The 15030-nt window shown below is 43.5% G+C and overlaps 1 protein-coding gene across 1 annotated transcript; it reads right to left on the reverse strand.

Annotated features, from left to right (window-relative positions):
- Positions 1–7915: 7915 nt before the first annotated feature.
- LOC310734512 (T-cell ecto-ADP-ribosyltransferase 1-like) lies at positions 7916–10756 on the reverse strand. The gene is given in 4 exon segments (XM_083556645.1): positions 7916–8116; positions 8120–8638; positions 8734–8824; positions 10602–10756. Coding segments are annotated over 4 exon segments (774 nt in total). The 5' UTR covers positions 10658–10756; the 3' UTR covers positions 7916–8008.
- Between the last annotated feature and the right edge of the window lie 4274 nt (positions 10757–15030).

The raw sequence follows: 15030 nt of genomic DNA on the forward strand, positions 1-15030 counted from the left end.
TTGGTTTCGCTCGGGGGACAGACACAGTCTCAATTTGATGGATCCTCAGTGACGACTATGTGCAGCTAGCAGACGGTCGGTTTAGCCTGTCTGTCTGCTCCCTGGCCTTGGCTCTAGACAGTCACTTGTTAACTAGTGCTGTTCTGAGACTATGACCTATACTACAAGAAATGAGAGCAGCACCTTCCTGAGTGGGATGGACACCGTCCCGCCCTAACAGGCCAGCCTTGCCCTCAAAAATGCTCCAATTATTAATGAAGCCCACATTGTTTTTGGAGCACCACTCGGACATTCAGCAGTTCAGCGACCATAACCTGCTGTAGGCTACATCGCCACGTCGCATTGGGATGGGGCCAGAGCATGTTACTGCATCGGACATTGCCTTCGCTAATTTACACACCTCTATAATATTTCTCTTAGTAACCTTTGACTGTCGAAGGCGTATATCATTAGCTCCTATGTGAAAAACTATCTTAGAGAACCTGTGCTTTCCTAAGAATCTAAGCTGACCTGCTATGTCCGGCGCCCTGGCTCCCGGTATACACATAACCTGTGCTGCTGGTGCCCCTAAAGGTCTGGCTAATTTCACGTGCCTCAGAATGGAGTCTCCTAAAACCAGAGCTCTTTCAGGTTTCTCAGCGGGTGCTTCACTGAGGAGAGCAAACCTGTTGGACACGTGAAGTGGAGAGGAATGGTGCTCCCGTGGGCGAGCCTTAGCGTTAGCTTTGGCTTTGCGAGTATGCCACCGAGTCATCACCCATTCGCCCCGCTGCGAGGGCTCTAATGCCGGAGTCGGGGGAATATTAACTTCACCTAGGGCATCCAGACTTTCCCCTGCAGAACCTGGACTGCTCTCGCACTCACTACTTCTCTCTAGACTCTGGATGCGCTCCTCTAATGCTAAGATCTTCTCCGTCAAAGAGCAAACTAGCTTACACTTCTTACAGATAAAATTATCGCTAACAACGGAGGAAGACTGACTAAACATGTCACACTTCACACACTGAATGAACTGGATGTTCGCCATAGCAGAGAAATTACGTACCTTAATGTGGTTAATGTAGTGTGTGTTCGTAGTTCTGGTGGGAATGTCCTCCACGCACTGCTTTCAAATTCTCAAACAGTGTATTGACCAGAGATAGAAGAATCCGGCTCTAAGTGAGATGTTCTGACTGTCCACTGTTCACTTGATAAAAGTTCGTTTTATCAAGTGGACAGTCAGAATATGTAACACTTATTAGTAGTCAATGTTGAAATATAATATTATTATTATTATTATTATTATTATTATTATTATTATTAACAACAATAATAATAATGGTTAATACCTGTATCTATTAAATGAAGCAAGACATACCGTAACTAAATTATTTAGCAGGAGGGGCAGGTCAGCAAGGAAATGTCAAGTAGCTAATTAAACTATTACACAGTCATCAAGCTAAATTATCTGCTACAGCTCCATGGTATGCAATGAAACTTTTCCGAACAAAGAATAAGTTGGGGCAGTCTGTGGCAGGGGAACATATGAAATAGTAAGTTATAATTATGAGTTAGCAAGTAAAATTATGAGATAGTAAGCAATAATAATAAGATAGTAAGTCATAATTCTGAGATCCTTTTTATGATTCTTTTTTCTTTGTGAATGCAACGCGCTTCCGTAGTTCACCGTACAGCTAGACATAGAAACCATTAAAAATTGATTAACACACATGGGATGAACAACATGGAGAAATAATGGCGACATCTGGTGGACAAGAGTTGTGGCTCACTATGAGAGTGTCACAATTGACGATGGTTCAAGTTCTGGTCCTGAAATGTTTTATTGCATGGCGGTTAGGTCAGAGCTCAGCTCTAATGGTGGTTGTTTTTTAGCAAGCACTGTAATACATCAAATACATTAACATAAATTCACAATATCTATCCTTATCCTTCTGTCAGACTTTTTCAGTGTGAAATCAAGATTATTGAACATATTACAATTTTCTTTAATCTCTGAGTGATAATAGTGTCAGTGGCATTGCTACAGGGATATACTTGCAGATTACAGATACTTTTGCCCATATAGTGTATCTTTATTAACGATTGATTTAATATATAATGTAAGTGATTTTGTGTGAAATCTTTTTTTCAATTAAAAAAGGGGGTATTGTGCCATTACAAATATTAATTATTTTAAATGTATCTACAAATAAAATTAATTAATTAATTAAAAACAATTAAAACTTAAGGAATGTATTGATTATTAGAATAGTTGATATAATATTCAATAATTATATTAAATATATTAAAATATAATGATATAATTTATAGAATAAACAATAAAGTGGTATTATGCCACAAGAAAGATCACTTAATACTTGTTAATGTAGACCATTAAAAAAAAAGAACAAGTGGGTAAAACAACTTTTATTTTCTTTCACACACAGCACACAGAAACAGCTTTCTAATAAAGCGATCAAAACTACTTAAGTACTTAACTAAAGTTAAAATGAAAGGCAATTTGTATAAACATTCGTAAAAGATTTTAAAGCCATGATGTACAGAATATCACACAAAGATACAGAAGAAAATGTATAAAAACAGTTTGGATCATTAAACCAGAATAATAACAAATTTCACATGTCGGCATCTCAAATTAAATCGGTTAAGTCGCCTGCGCAAAGTACAATGCAACATCAAATAAAAAAATAAAATAAATAAAAAATAAGAATAAAACACAAAAAGAATATACTTTTACCGAATATCCCAGACATTTTTATCTTCTTTCAATCCACATTTTTAATTCAAAATAAGCGGTTCAAACCCCCTTATGAGAGATACTACATCAGGGACCGTGACGTCGCCCGGTATGGCGCAGCCGGGGCCCCACCCTGGAGCCAGGCCCGGGTTGGGGCTCGTATGCGAGCGCCTGGTGGCCGGGCCTTCCCCCACAGGGTCCGGCCGGGCTCAGCCCAAAGGAGCGACGTGGGGCCGCCTTCCAGTGGGCTCACCACCTGCAGGAGGGACCGTAAGGGGCCGGTGCTAAGAGGATCGGGCAGCAGTCGAAGGTGGAGGCCTCGACAACCCGATCCCTGGACACGGAAGCTAGCTCTAGGGACGTGGAATGTCACCTCGCTGGCAGGGAAGGAGCCTGAGATTGTGCGTGAGGTTGAGAGGTTCCGACTAGAGATAGTCGGGATCACCTCTACGCACGGCCTGGGCTCTGGAACCACACTCCTCGAGAGAGGATGGACTCTTTACAACTCTGGAGCTGCCCATGGTGAAAGGCGTCGGGCTGGTGTGGGTTTGCTTATAGCCCCCCAGCTCAGCCGCCATGTGTTGGAGTTTACCCCGGTGAACGAGAGGGTCGTTTCCCTGCGCCTACGGGTCGGGGATAGGTCTCTCACTGTCGTGTGTGCCTACGGGCCAAACGGCAGTATAGAGTACCCGGCCTTCTTGGGGTCTCTGGGAGGGGTGCTGGACAGTTCTCCGACTGGGGACTCCGTCGTTCTACTAGGAAACTTCAATGCACACGTGGGCAGCGACAGTGACACCTGGAGGGGCGTGATTGGGAGGAACGGCCACCCTGATCTGAACCCGAGCGGTGTTCAGTTATTGGACTTCTGTGCTAGTTACAGTTTGTCCATAACGAACACCATGTTCAAGCATAAGGGTGTCCATCAGTACACGTGGCACCAGGACACCCTAGGCCGTAGGTCGATGATCGACTTTGTGGTCGTTTCATCTGACCTGCGGCCGTATGTCTTGGACACTCGGGTAAAGAGAGGGGCGGAGCTGTCAACTGATCACCACCTGGTGGTGAGTTGGATCCGATGGCGGGGGAGGAAGCTGGACAGACTCGGCAGACCCAAGCGTACTGTGAGGGTCTGCTGGGAACGTTTGGCCGAGCCTCCTGTCAGAGAGATCTTTAACTCCCACCTCCGGCGGAGCTTTGACCAGATCCTGAGGGAGGCCGGAGATATTGAGTCCGAGTGGACCATGTTCTCCACCTCCATTGTCGAAGCGGCCGCTCGGAGCTGTGGCAGTAAGGTCTCCGGTGCCTGTCAAGGCGGCAATCCCCGAACCCGGTGGTGGAAACCGGAAGTAAGGGATGCCGTCAAGCTGAAGAAGGAGTCCTACCTGGCCTGGTTGGCTTGTGGGACTCCTGAGGCAGCTGACGGGTACCGGCAGGCCAAGCAAACTGCAGCCCGGGTGGTTATCGAGGCAAAAACTCGGGCCTGAGAGGAGTTCGGTGAGGCCATGGAGAAGGACTATCGGCCGGCCTCGAAGAGATTCTGGCAAACCGCCCGGCGCCTCAGGAGGGGAAAGCAGTGCCCCACCAATGCTGTTTACAGTAGAGGTGGGGAGCTGTTGACCTCAACTGGGGATGTCGTTGGACGGTGGAAGGAATACTTCGAGGATCTCCTCAATCCCGCCGTCACGTCTTCCATTAAGGAAGCAGAGGCTGAGGGCTCAGAGGCGGACTCGTCCATCACCCAAGCTGAAGTCACCGAGGTAGTAAAGAAACTCCTCGGTGGCAGGGCACCGGGGGTGGATGAGATCCGCCCTGAGTACCTCAAGTCTCTGGATGTTGTGGGGCTGTTTTGGCTGACACGCCTCTGCAGCATCGCGTGGCGGTCGGGGACAGTGCCTCTGGAATGGCAGACCGGGGTGGTGGTCCCTCTTTTTAAGAAGGGGGACCGGAGGGTGTGTTCCAACTATAGGGGGATCACACTTCTCAGCCTACCTGGGAAAGTCTATGCCAGGGTACTGGAGAGGAGAATACGGCCGATAGTAGAACCTCGGATTCAGGAGGAACAATGTGGTTTTCGTCCAGGCCGTGGAACACTGGACCAGCTCTATACCCTCTACAGGGTGCTAGAGGGTTCATGGGAGTTTGCCCAACCAGTCCACATGTGCTTTGTGGATTTGGAAAAGGCATTCGACTGTGTCCCTCGTGGCGGCCTGTGGAGGGTGCTCCGGGAGCATGGGGTCGGGGGCCCTTTACTAAGGGCTGTCCGGTCCCTGTATGACCGAAGCAGGAGCTTGGTTCGCATTGCCGGCAGTAAGTCAGACTTGTTCCCGGTGCATGTTGGACTCCGGCAGGGCTGCCCTTTGTCACCGGTTCTGTTCGTAATTTTTATGGACAGAATTTCTAGGCGCAGCCAGGGGTCGGAGGGTGTCCGGTTTGGTGACGACACGATTTCGTCTTTGCTCTTTGCAGATGATGTTGTCGTGTTGGCTTCATCAGACCAGGACCTTCAGCATGCACTGGGACGGTTTGCAGCCGAGTGTGAAGCGGCTGGGATGAGATTCAGCACCTCCAAATCCGAGGCCATGGTCCTCAGTCGTAAAAGGGTGGCTTGCCCACTTCAGGTTGGTGGGGAGTTCCTGCCGCAAGTGGAGGAGTTTAAGTATCTTGGGGTTTTGTTCACGAGTGAGGGAAGGGTGAAACGGGAGATTGACAGACGGATCGGTGCAGCTTCTGCAGTAATGCGGTCGATGTACCGGTCTGTCTTGGTGAAGAAGGAGCTGAGCCGCAAGGCGAAACTTTCGATTTACCGGTCAATCTACGTTCCTACTCTCACCTATGGTCATGAGCTCTGGGTCATGACCGAAAGGACAAGATCCCGGATACAGGCGGCCGAAATGTGCTTCCTCCGCAGGGTGGCTGGGCGATCCCATAGAGATAGGGTGAGAAGCTCAGTCACTCGGGAGGAGCTCAGAGTAGATCCGCTGCTCCTCCACATCGAGAGGGGTCAGCTGAGGTGGCTCGGGCATCTGTTCCGGATGCCTCCTGGACGCCTTCCTGGGAAGGTGTTCCGGGCGCGTCCCACTGGGAGGAGACCCCGGGGTAGACCTAGGACACGCTGGAGAGACAATGTCTCCCGGCTGGCCTGGGAACGCCTTGGTGTCCCCCCCGGAAGAGCTGGAAGAAGTGTCTAGGGAGAGGGAAGTCTGGGCATCTTTGCTTAGACTGCTGCCCCCGCGACCCGGCATCGGATAAGCGGGAGAAGATGGATGGATGGATGGAATCCACATTTTTCTTTACAGCATTGTCATAATAGAGTTGGGGTCCAAGGCAGCCATGTTTAATGAACAAAGTGTCTGATAAGAAATATTCAAGTTAAAATACAGGGATTGACAACTGTTACATAGATTTGTGTAAATGACTGCATGCTACATCCAAACTAGCTCAGGGTAATACCTGCTACCTACCAAATGGCCAGTAGTCATAGGATTAAAATAAATTTGGAAATTTACAAAGAATTAAATTGCGTAGGATCAGAAAAAAAAACACAAAGATCGACTGTGACAGCAGACAAATACATAAAAAAAATAAAATTGCTGAGACAAAATAACATTTTAGACAGTCACCTCACCAAGCACTGATTATACAGTGAGGAAAATAAGTATTTGAACACGCTGCTATTTTGCAAGTTCTTCCCCTTAGAAATCATGGAGGGGTCTGAAATTGTCATCGTAGGTGCATGTCCACTGTGAGAGACATAATCTAAAAAAAAAAAATCCAGAAATCACAATGTATGATTTTTAAACTATTTATTTGTATGATACAGCTGCAAATAAGTATTTGAACACCTGAGAAAGTCAATGTTAATATTTGGTACAGTAGCCTTTGTTTGCAATTACAGAGGTCAAACGTTTCCTGTAGTTTTTCACCAGGTTTGCACACACTGCAGGAGGGATTTTGGCCCACTCCTCCACACAGATCTTCTCTAGATCAGTCAGGTTTCTGGCCTGTCGCTGAGAAACACGGAGTTTGAGCTCCCTCCAAAACCTCTATTGGGTTTAGGACTGAAGACTGGCTAGGCCACGCCAGAACCTTGATATGCTTCTTACAGAGCCACTCCTTGGTTATCCTGGCTGTGTGCTTTGGGTCATTGTCATGTTGGAAGACCCAGCCTCGACCCATCTTCAATGCTCTAACTGAGGGAAGGAGGTTGTTCCCCAAAATTTCGCAATGCATGGCCCCGGTCATCCTCTCCTTAATACAGTGCAGTCGCCCTGTCCCATGTGCAGAAAAACACCCCCAAAGCATGATGCAACCACCCCCATGCTTCACAGTAGGGATGGTGTTCTTGGGATGGTACTCATCATTCCTCTTCCTCCAAACACGTTTAGTGGAATTATGACCCAAAAGTTCTATTTTGGTCTCATCTGACCACATGACTTTCTCCCATGACTCCTCTGGATCATCCAAATGGTCATTGGCAAACTTAAGACGTGCCTGGACATGTGCTGGTTTAAGCAGGGGAACCTTCCGTGCCATGCATGATTTCAAACCTTGACGTCTTAGTGTATTACCAACAGTAACCTTGGAAACGGTGGTCCCAGCTCTTTTCAGGTCATTGCCCAGCTCTTCCCGTATAGTTCTGGGCTGATTTCTCACCTTCCTTAGGATCATTGAGACCCCACGAGGTGAGATCTTGCATGGAGCCCCAGTCCGACGGCGATTGACAGTCATGTTTAGCTTCTTCCATTTTCTAATGATTGCTCTAACAGTGGACCTTTTTTCACCAAGCTGCTTGGCAATTTTCCCGTAGCACTTTCCAGCCTTGTGGAGGTGTACAATTTTGTCTCTAGTGTCTTTGGACAGCTCTTTGGTCTTGCCCATGTTACTGATTGTATGGGATGGACAGGTGTCTTTATGCAGCTAACGACCTCAAACAGGAGCATCTAATTTAGGATAATAAATGTAGTGGAGGTGGACATTTTAAAGGCAGACTAACAGGTCTTTGAGGGTCAGAATTTTAGCTGATAAACACCTCAAATACTTATTTGCAGCTGTATCATACAAATAAATAGTTTAAAAACATGCACCTATTTTATTTTTTTATATTTTTCTAATTACTTCATTGGAGCTAATGATAATAATATAATTATAGTAATAATAATAAAACAATCTAGAGTTTTTCTAATGTATAAGGAGCATTTCAAACAATCTGTGTTTTACTTACATTTCGATTTGTCAGCTCACAGTTCATATTACTAAAATTTCCAGCACTCTTTAGAGTGTAAATAATCTTACAGTCTCATTTTCCATCTCATTTTTCCTAATATTTGTGATTTTGAATTTTTCATAAGGTGGGATTAGCACCTCTTTCTCATTAGTGAGCTAAGACATTGTGGATATGTCTGCACCAAAGCATGTCCTAATCTTAAAACAGGAGATTCCACCAAAATGAGTCAAGTTATAAATAAACGAAGCTGATGCAAACCTGCCAAATCTGATTTCCTGACCAGGAACAGCTGAATTAAAAGAGATGTTGGTCCTACGGAAAACATCAGTGCATTTCTTTACTTGAAACATTTGTATGGCACGTGTTAGGAAGAAATGGTAGGCTTTAAACCTAAAATCATCTTTATATCTCAGCCTGCCTGAGCTCACAGCATTATTGAGATTTTGATAAGACCCAGTACTAGATGTGTAGACTTTTATTATCCTTTCAAAATAATTCTTAATTTTATTGTATCTTTTCCAAGCTTTATTAAAATTTACATCTAAATGTAACTCTTTAGGTAGAGTCTCATTTATAATCTTGTTGTACGTGTCATTCTCGCAGCCTATGAATTGATCATCGACAGAATTTGGTGCCATGTCCAGTGTACTGCCAGAATCTGAAGTCCAGGATAATTTCTATTAAACAAATGAGGAAAAAATATTACATTTAGAAAACTAGTGATTAAAAAAAGCCTGTTCAATGCACAACTTGCCATACGGTAAAAACTCACCACCATGTAGCAAACAATCAAAATAATGAGGAGTGCAGCGACAGTGTTGTTGCCGGTGCTGGAGAACTTCACAGCTCTTTTCATTGTTAATCTGAAACAATAAGCAAATTTCACATGTATTGTAACATTTCTGCCTATATTAAAATAACCACACACACACACACACACCTGTGCATTTTCCAAGCACCTTTTACTTCCTTTCTTCACCAACAACATAACTATTTCTCTCCTCTGTTACAGCACCCTCTAACTACGGATACTGGTAACAACCACAGTAATCCTGATACATGACATGTTTATTTTGTGTTTCGGTTGTGTGTTGTGTCTACTAGATGTCCCCATTCTTCCCCATGTTGTTCTGTCAGTTTTTCATTTTTATTTATTTTATTTATTTTTTATTTCTTATGTATTTTATACTGTTATCACTGTTATGTTTGGAGAAAAAATTATGCTGATACCCATATTTCATTTGGCCCATAATTAAGACTAGTTTAAACCAAATTAATTAATCTATATATATATTAAAGTGGCATTGTTCAATGACAGTTATGAATTCTTTTAGATTGGTCTTTAATTAAGACCATAAATATTTTTTAATTATTATCGCATAATACAATGTTTATATACAACCCCAAACCTAAAAAAGTTGGGGCAATGTGCAAAATGTAAATAAAAACAGAATGCATTTTTTTTTGCTAATGGACAAAACCACCTTAAACTGTTTACTGTGTTACTGCTTACTGCCAGAAGCATATTTTGTATATATATATTTTTTCTCATATATATATATATATATATATATATATATATATATATATATATATATATATATATATATATATATATATATATATATATATATTTATATACGCTTATATTTTATATAGTTTTTATACTTTATTTATCTGCCTTCTTTTTCTCTGTTTTATTTTTCTCCTCATCCTATTCCCTCATGCCGGACTGTCGGACCCTATATGTATGTGGATGTGACAAATAAAATTTGATTTGATTTGATTTGATTTGATTTGATTAATCTTATAAATCCACATATTATATTATTATTATAATATTCTATTCACAGTTAAACAAAAAACTTTCAAATGTTTGAATTAAGAATTTCTACCATTTTTTGGGAAAAAACAAGGTCATTTTCAATTTGATGGCTGCAACATGTCTCAAAAAAGTTGGGACAGGGATATATATTCTAGCTGCTTAAGAGTTCTGGGTGTCCTTTGTTGTATTTTTAATTTCATGATGCATCAAATGTTGAAAGGTCTAGACTGCAGGCAGGAAAGGTTCAGCACGTAGACCCGTCTGCTATGAAGTCATGCTGCTATAATAGATGCTCTCTAAGATACAATATTTGTTATTCCAAAATGGATTAAATTCATTATTTTCCTAAAAATTCTACAAACAATACCCCATAATGAAGTTTGTTCCTAATCTTTGCAAATTTATTTAAAATAAAAAACGCAAAAAAAAAAGTTTCTATTTTTGCATATTCTACATAGAAAATAATAGTGGTACACATGACTCAAAACAAATGGATTGATTTACATATTATGTTTTAACTGGGTTAAAGCATGCATGCATATGTATAGAATCTAATAAGTTTGGAAACATCAAATCTTTTTTGGTTCTCACCCAGTGCAATGACACAGTGCATATTATAAAATCATGTTGTAAAGGGAATAAAAGTCTTATTATATCATGAACAATGAAGAAACATGTCATAAGTATAAAAAAACGATTGCTTGAGGATTAGATTGTTAGATCGTTAGATTGAAGATTAATGTTTTTTATCTGATTAAACCGAATCCGATAGAAGCTACATAACATATTCGGTGTGATGTGATCATAATACTCACAGCTCTGATGCTTTCAAGCTTCTCAATTTGTAATAAAAAGACACAAGTTTGTTCATAACAAGGACCTGCTCAAACTATCACCTCTGACATTCATCCAGTCTTTTTGCCTACAGGTAATAATTGTAAAAAGATTGTTTATTTACTAAAACAGCTGAAGTTCTTGTCTAATAAAAAAAGCACTCTTGCCAAAGCTTCATCTCAGCACTATTTATACACAACTTCTGGTTGCAGTTTAACAGTTTTTGAGGTGTGATTGTATGTGCAGTAAAACTGTTGCTTTCTGTTGTTGCTTACTTTAGCCCTGGGTTGGATAAGTTAGTGAGAAATACTAATAGCGAGTAATGCAATATCAAGAAACCAATATAGTGTTTAAGTGGTTCGAAATAAAAGTTTACACAGTGAAAAAAAGGATGAACTTATATTATGCATGTTCAACCTTTATTAAAAAATAGTGTAAATGAGCAGTTCACATGATCAATAACAAAATTAGAGGATTTACAAACCTGAATTATTTCATAATGCATTGAAGAACAGAAAGACAGTGTAAACATGTCAAGTCAAGTCTGACGCACTACACAGTGAAATGAGCCAACATTTCTCCAGAACCCTGGTGCTACATTAAACAACATAGAGCTACATCACACAACATAAAGCTGCATAGCAGAACACAGAGCAAGGACTAAAGTAAGTGTCTTTGCCACTTAAAGTGCATTGTGTGCAACCAAGTGTAAATAGTGCAGACTAAAAACAGTGCAAACAGACTTATTATTATAATAAATAATAAATGGGGTTTCAAGTCAAGTCAAGTCAAGTCAAGTCAAGTTTATTTGTATAGCGCTTTTCACAACAGACATTGTCTCAAAGCAGCTTTACAGAAAACAACAGTGAAGGTGAATGGTGTGCGTTTGTCCCTGATGAGCAGCCGTGGCGACAGTGGCAAGGAAAAACTCCCTTAGATGATATGAGGAAGAAACCTTGAGAGGAACCAGACTCAGAGAAGAATTATGGACCTATGGATGATCATGGAGAAGTAGATGCCGAGTGTTTAAAGGCCCTGGCATGGAGAAGCTGATGCTGGATCTATGATGATCACAAATTGTTCTGTATTGTTGAAAGATTTATGACCAAACTTTTGATGTCACCCATATGAGGATGGGTTCCCCTTTGAGTCTGGTTCCTCTCAAGGTTTCTTCCTCATATCATCTAAGGGAGTTTTTCCTTGCCACTGTCGCCACGGCTGCTCATCAGGGACAAACGCACACCATTCACCTTCACTGTTGTTTTCTGTAAAGCTGCTTTGAGACAATGTCTGTTGTGAAAAGCGCTATACAAATAAACTTGACTTGACTTGACTTGACTTGACTTGAATGGATTGAGATGAGTAATGAGTGTGTGTTGAGTTCAGGTTGTACAGTTCAGTAACACAGCTGAGTGAGTGAGTGAGTGAGTGTGTGTGCGTGTGTGTGTGTGTGTGTGTGTGTGTGTGTGTGTGTGCGCGTGTGTGTGTGTGTGTGTGTGTGTGTGTGTGTGTGTGTGTGTGTGTGTGTGTGTGTGTGTGTGTTTCAGTTCAGGTCTGTGTGTTGAGCCGCTCTTTCAGAACCTCTTTCCTGAGAGCAGGAGGAGGAAGAGTGTGTGAGAGGGGTATGTGAAGAGTGTGTGTGAGGAGTGTGTTGGGTCATCCACAATGCTGTTGGCTTTGCCGATGCGGCGTGTAGTGTACATGTCTATGATGGAGAAAAGAGAGACTTCAATGATCTTCTCAGCCATCCTCATTATCTTCTGAAGGGTCTTGCAATCTAAGATGGTGCAGTTCCCAAACCAGGCATTGATGCAGCTGCTCAGGATGCTCTCAATGGTCCCTCTGTAGAACATGGTTTTGATGGGGGGAAGGAGATGAGCTTTCCTCAGCCTTCTGAGGAAGTAGAGACGCTACTATGTTTTATTGGTGATTGAGTGACCAAGTGAAATTCTCCGCCATATCCATTGATAATCAGTGGAGAATAGCCGCTCTTTGCTCTCCTGAAGTCAACAAACATCTCTTTTGTTTTGTCAATGTTCAGAGACTGGTTGTTGGCTCTACACCAGGCTGTTAACTGTTTTACCTCCTCTCTGTATGCTGACTCGTCTTTCTTGCTGATAAGATCCACCACGGTCGTGTAATCGGTAAACTTGATAATGTGATCCGAGCTGTGCATTGCTACACAGTCGTGAGTCAGCAGAGTGAACAGCAGAGAGCTCGGCACACAGCCCTGAGGGGCCCCAGTGCTCAGTGTGGTGGTGCTGGAGATGCTGTTCCCGATCCGGACTGATTGAGGTCCCCTAGTCAGGAAGCCTGGAGGGTCATAGAGATGGCATCGTCCGTGGAATGGTTTGGACGATAGGCAAACTGCATGGGGTCCAGTGAGCATAGAAGCTGGGTCATGATGTGCATCAGGACTAAGCCTCTCAAAACACACAATAGTCATTGAGGCAGGAGACTGTAGACCTCTTTGGCATGGGGACAGTGGTCATTGTCGTGAAGCACATAGGAACAATGGTGCTACTTAGGGAGATGTTGAAGATGACAGTGAAGACAACCGCTAGCTGTTCTGCACATTCCCTGAGCACTCAGGAACGTTGTCTGGTCCAGCAGGTGGGTTCTGTGTGTTAACTCTGCATAGAGTTTTCCCTCACTTCAGCTGTGGTTAGACAGAGCACCTGGTCCCTGGGAGGAGTGGTCTTCCTTGCCTCCTCGTTGTTCTGCACTTCAAACCGGGCGTAGAAGTCATTCAACGCATCTTGGAGGGAGGCAAAACAGGTGAAGTTGTCATGTATTTTGTTATTGCCTGGATGCCCTGTCACACACGCGGGTGTCTCCACTGTCCTGGAAGTGGCTGTGGATTTGCTTGTCATCTGTGCACTTCGCCCCTCTGATGGCACGGGACAGTTTGGCCCATGCTGTTCTTAAGGCCGTCTTGTCATCGATTTTTATCAGTAGCGCACGCACTGTTGCGGTCATCCACGGCTTCTGGTTGGAGCGTGTAGTGATGTCTTGGAGATGGTCATATCGTCAACACACTTGTTGATGTAGCTGGTCACTGATGATGTGTTTTTCTCCAAGTTGTTGGAATCGCCGTTGGTTGCAGTCTATCTAAACATGTCCCAGTCAGTGCTGAAGAGCAGAGACAGTCCTGCTGGCCACGATTTTACCTGTTTTAAATCCGGTTTAGATCATCTGATGAGCGGTCTGTATGCTGAAATTAGCATAACAGAGATGTTTCCAACCATAAAGTTGAAGGCACACAATTGGATGTAGTAGAATGACATTTTCCCTTCACTTGAACTTCTTCTTCTTCTTTCGGCTGCTCCCATTAGGGGTCGCCACAGCGGATCATCCGTCTCCATACCACCCTGTCCTCTATATCTGCCTCTTTTACACCAACTACCTGCATGTCTTCCCTCACCACATCCATGAACCTCCTCCTTGGCCTTCCTCTTTTCCTCCTACCTGGTGGCTCCATCTTCAGCATTTTTCTACCAATATAATTCATGTCCCTTCTCTGCACATGTCCAAACCATCTCAATCTCGCCTCCCTCACCTTGTCACCAAAACATCCTACATGTGCTGTCCCTCTAATAAACTCATTTCTAATCTTGTCCATCCTCGTCACTCCCAACGAAAACCTCAACATCTTCAGCTCTGCTACCTCCAGCTCCACCTCCTGTCTTTTACTCAATGCCACTGTCTCTAATCCATACAACATCGCAGGTCTCACCACAGTCCTATAAACTTTCCCTTTCATTCTTGCAGATACTCTTCTATCACAAATCACTCCTGTCACTCTTCTCCACCCACTCCACCCTGCCTGCACTCTTTTCTTTACTTCCCTAACACACTCTCCATTACTTTGCACTGTTGACCCCAGGTACTTGAACTCCTCCACCTTCTCCACCTCTTCTCCCTGCAACCGCATCACTCCACTGCCCTCCCTCTCATTCACACACATGTACTCTGTCTTACACCTACTGACTTTCATTCCCCTTCTCTCCAGCGCATATCTCCACCTCTCCAGGCTCTTCTCAACCTGCTCTCTACTCTCACCACAAATCACAATATCATCTGCAAACATCATAGTCCAGGGAGACTCCTGTCTGACCTCGTCCGTCAACCTGTCCATCACCACTGCAAACAGGAAAGGGCTCAGGGCCGATCCTTGATGCAGTCCAACCTTCACCCTGAACCAGTCTGTCGTACCTACTGCACACTTTACTGCCGTCACACTGTCCTCATACATGTCCTGCACCACCCTCACATACTTCTCTGACACACCTGACTTCCTCATACAATACCACAACTCCTCTCTCGGCACCCTGTCGTACGCTTTCTCTAAATCCACAAATACACAATGCAGCTCCTTCTGTCCTTCTCTATACTTCTCCATCAACATCC

This window comes from Silurus aristotelis (genome assembly GCF_946808225.1).
Source record: "Silurus aristotelis genome assembly, chromosome: 12".
Classification (NCBI taxonomy): Eukaryota; Metazoa; Chordata; class Actinopteri; order Siluriformes; family Siluridae; genus Silurus; species Silurus aristotelis.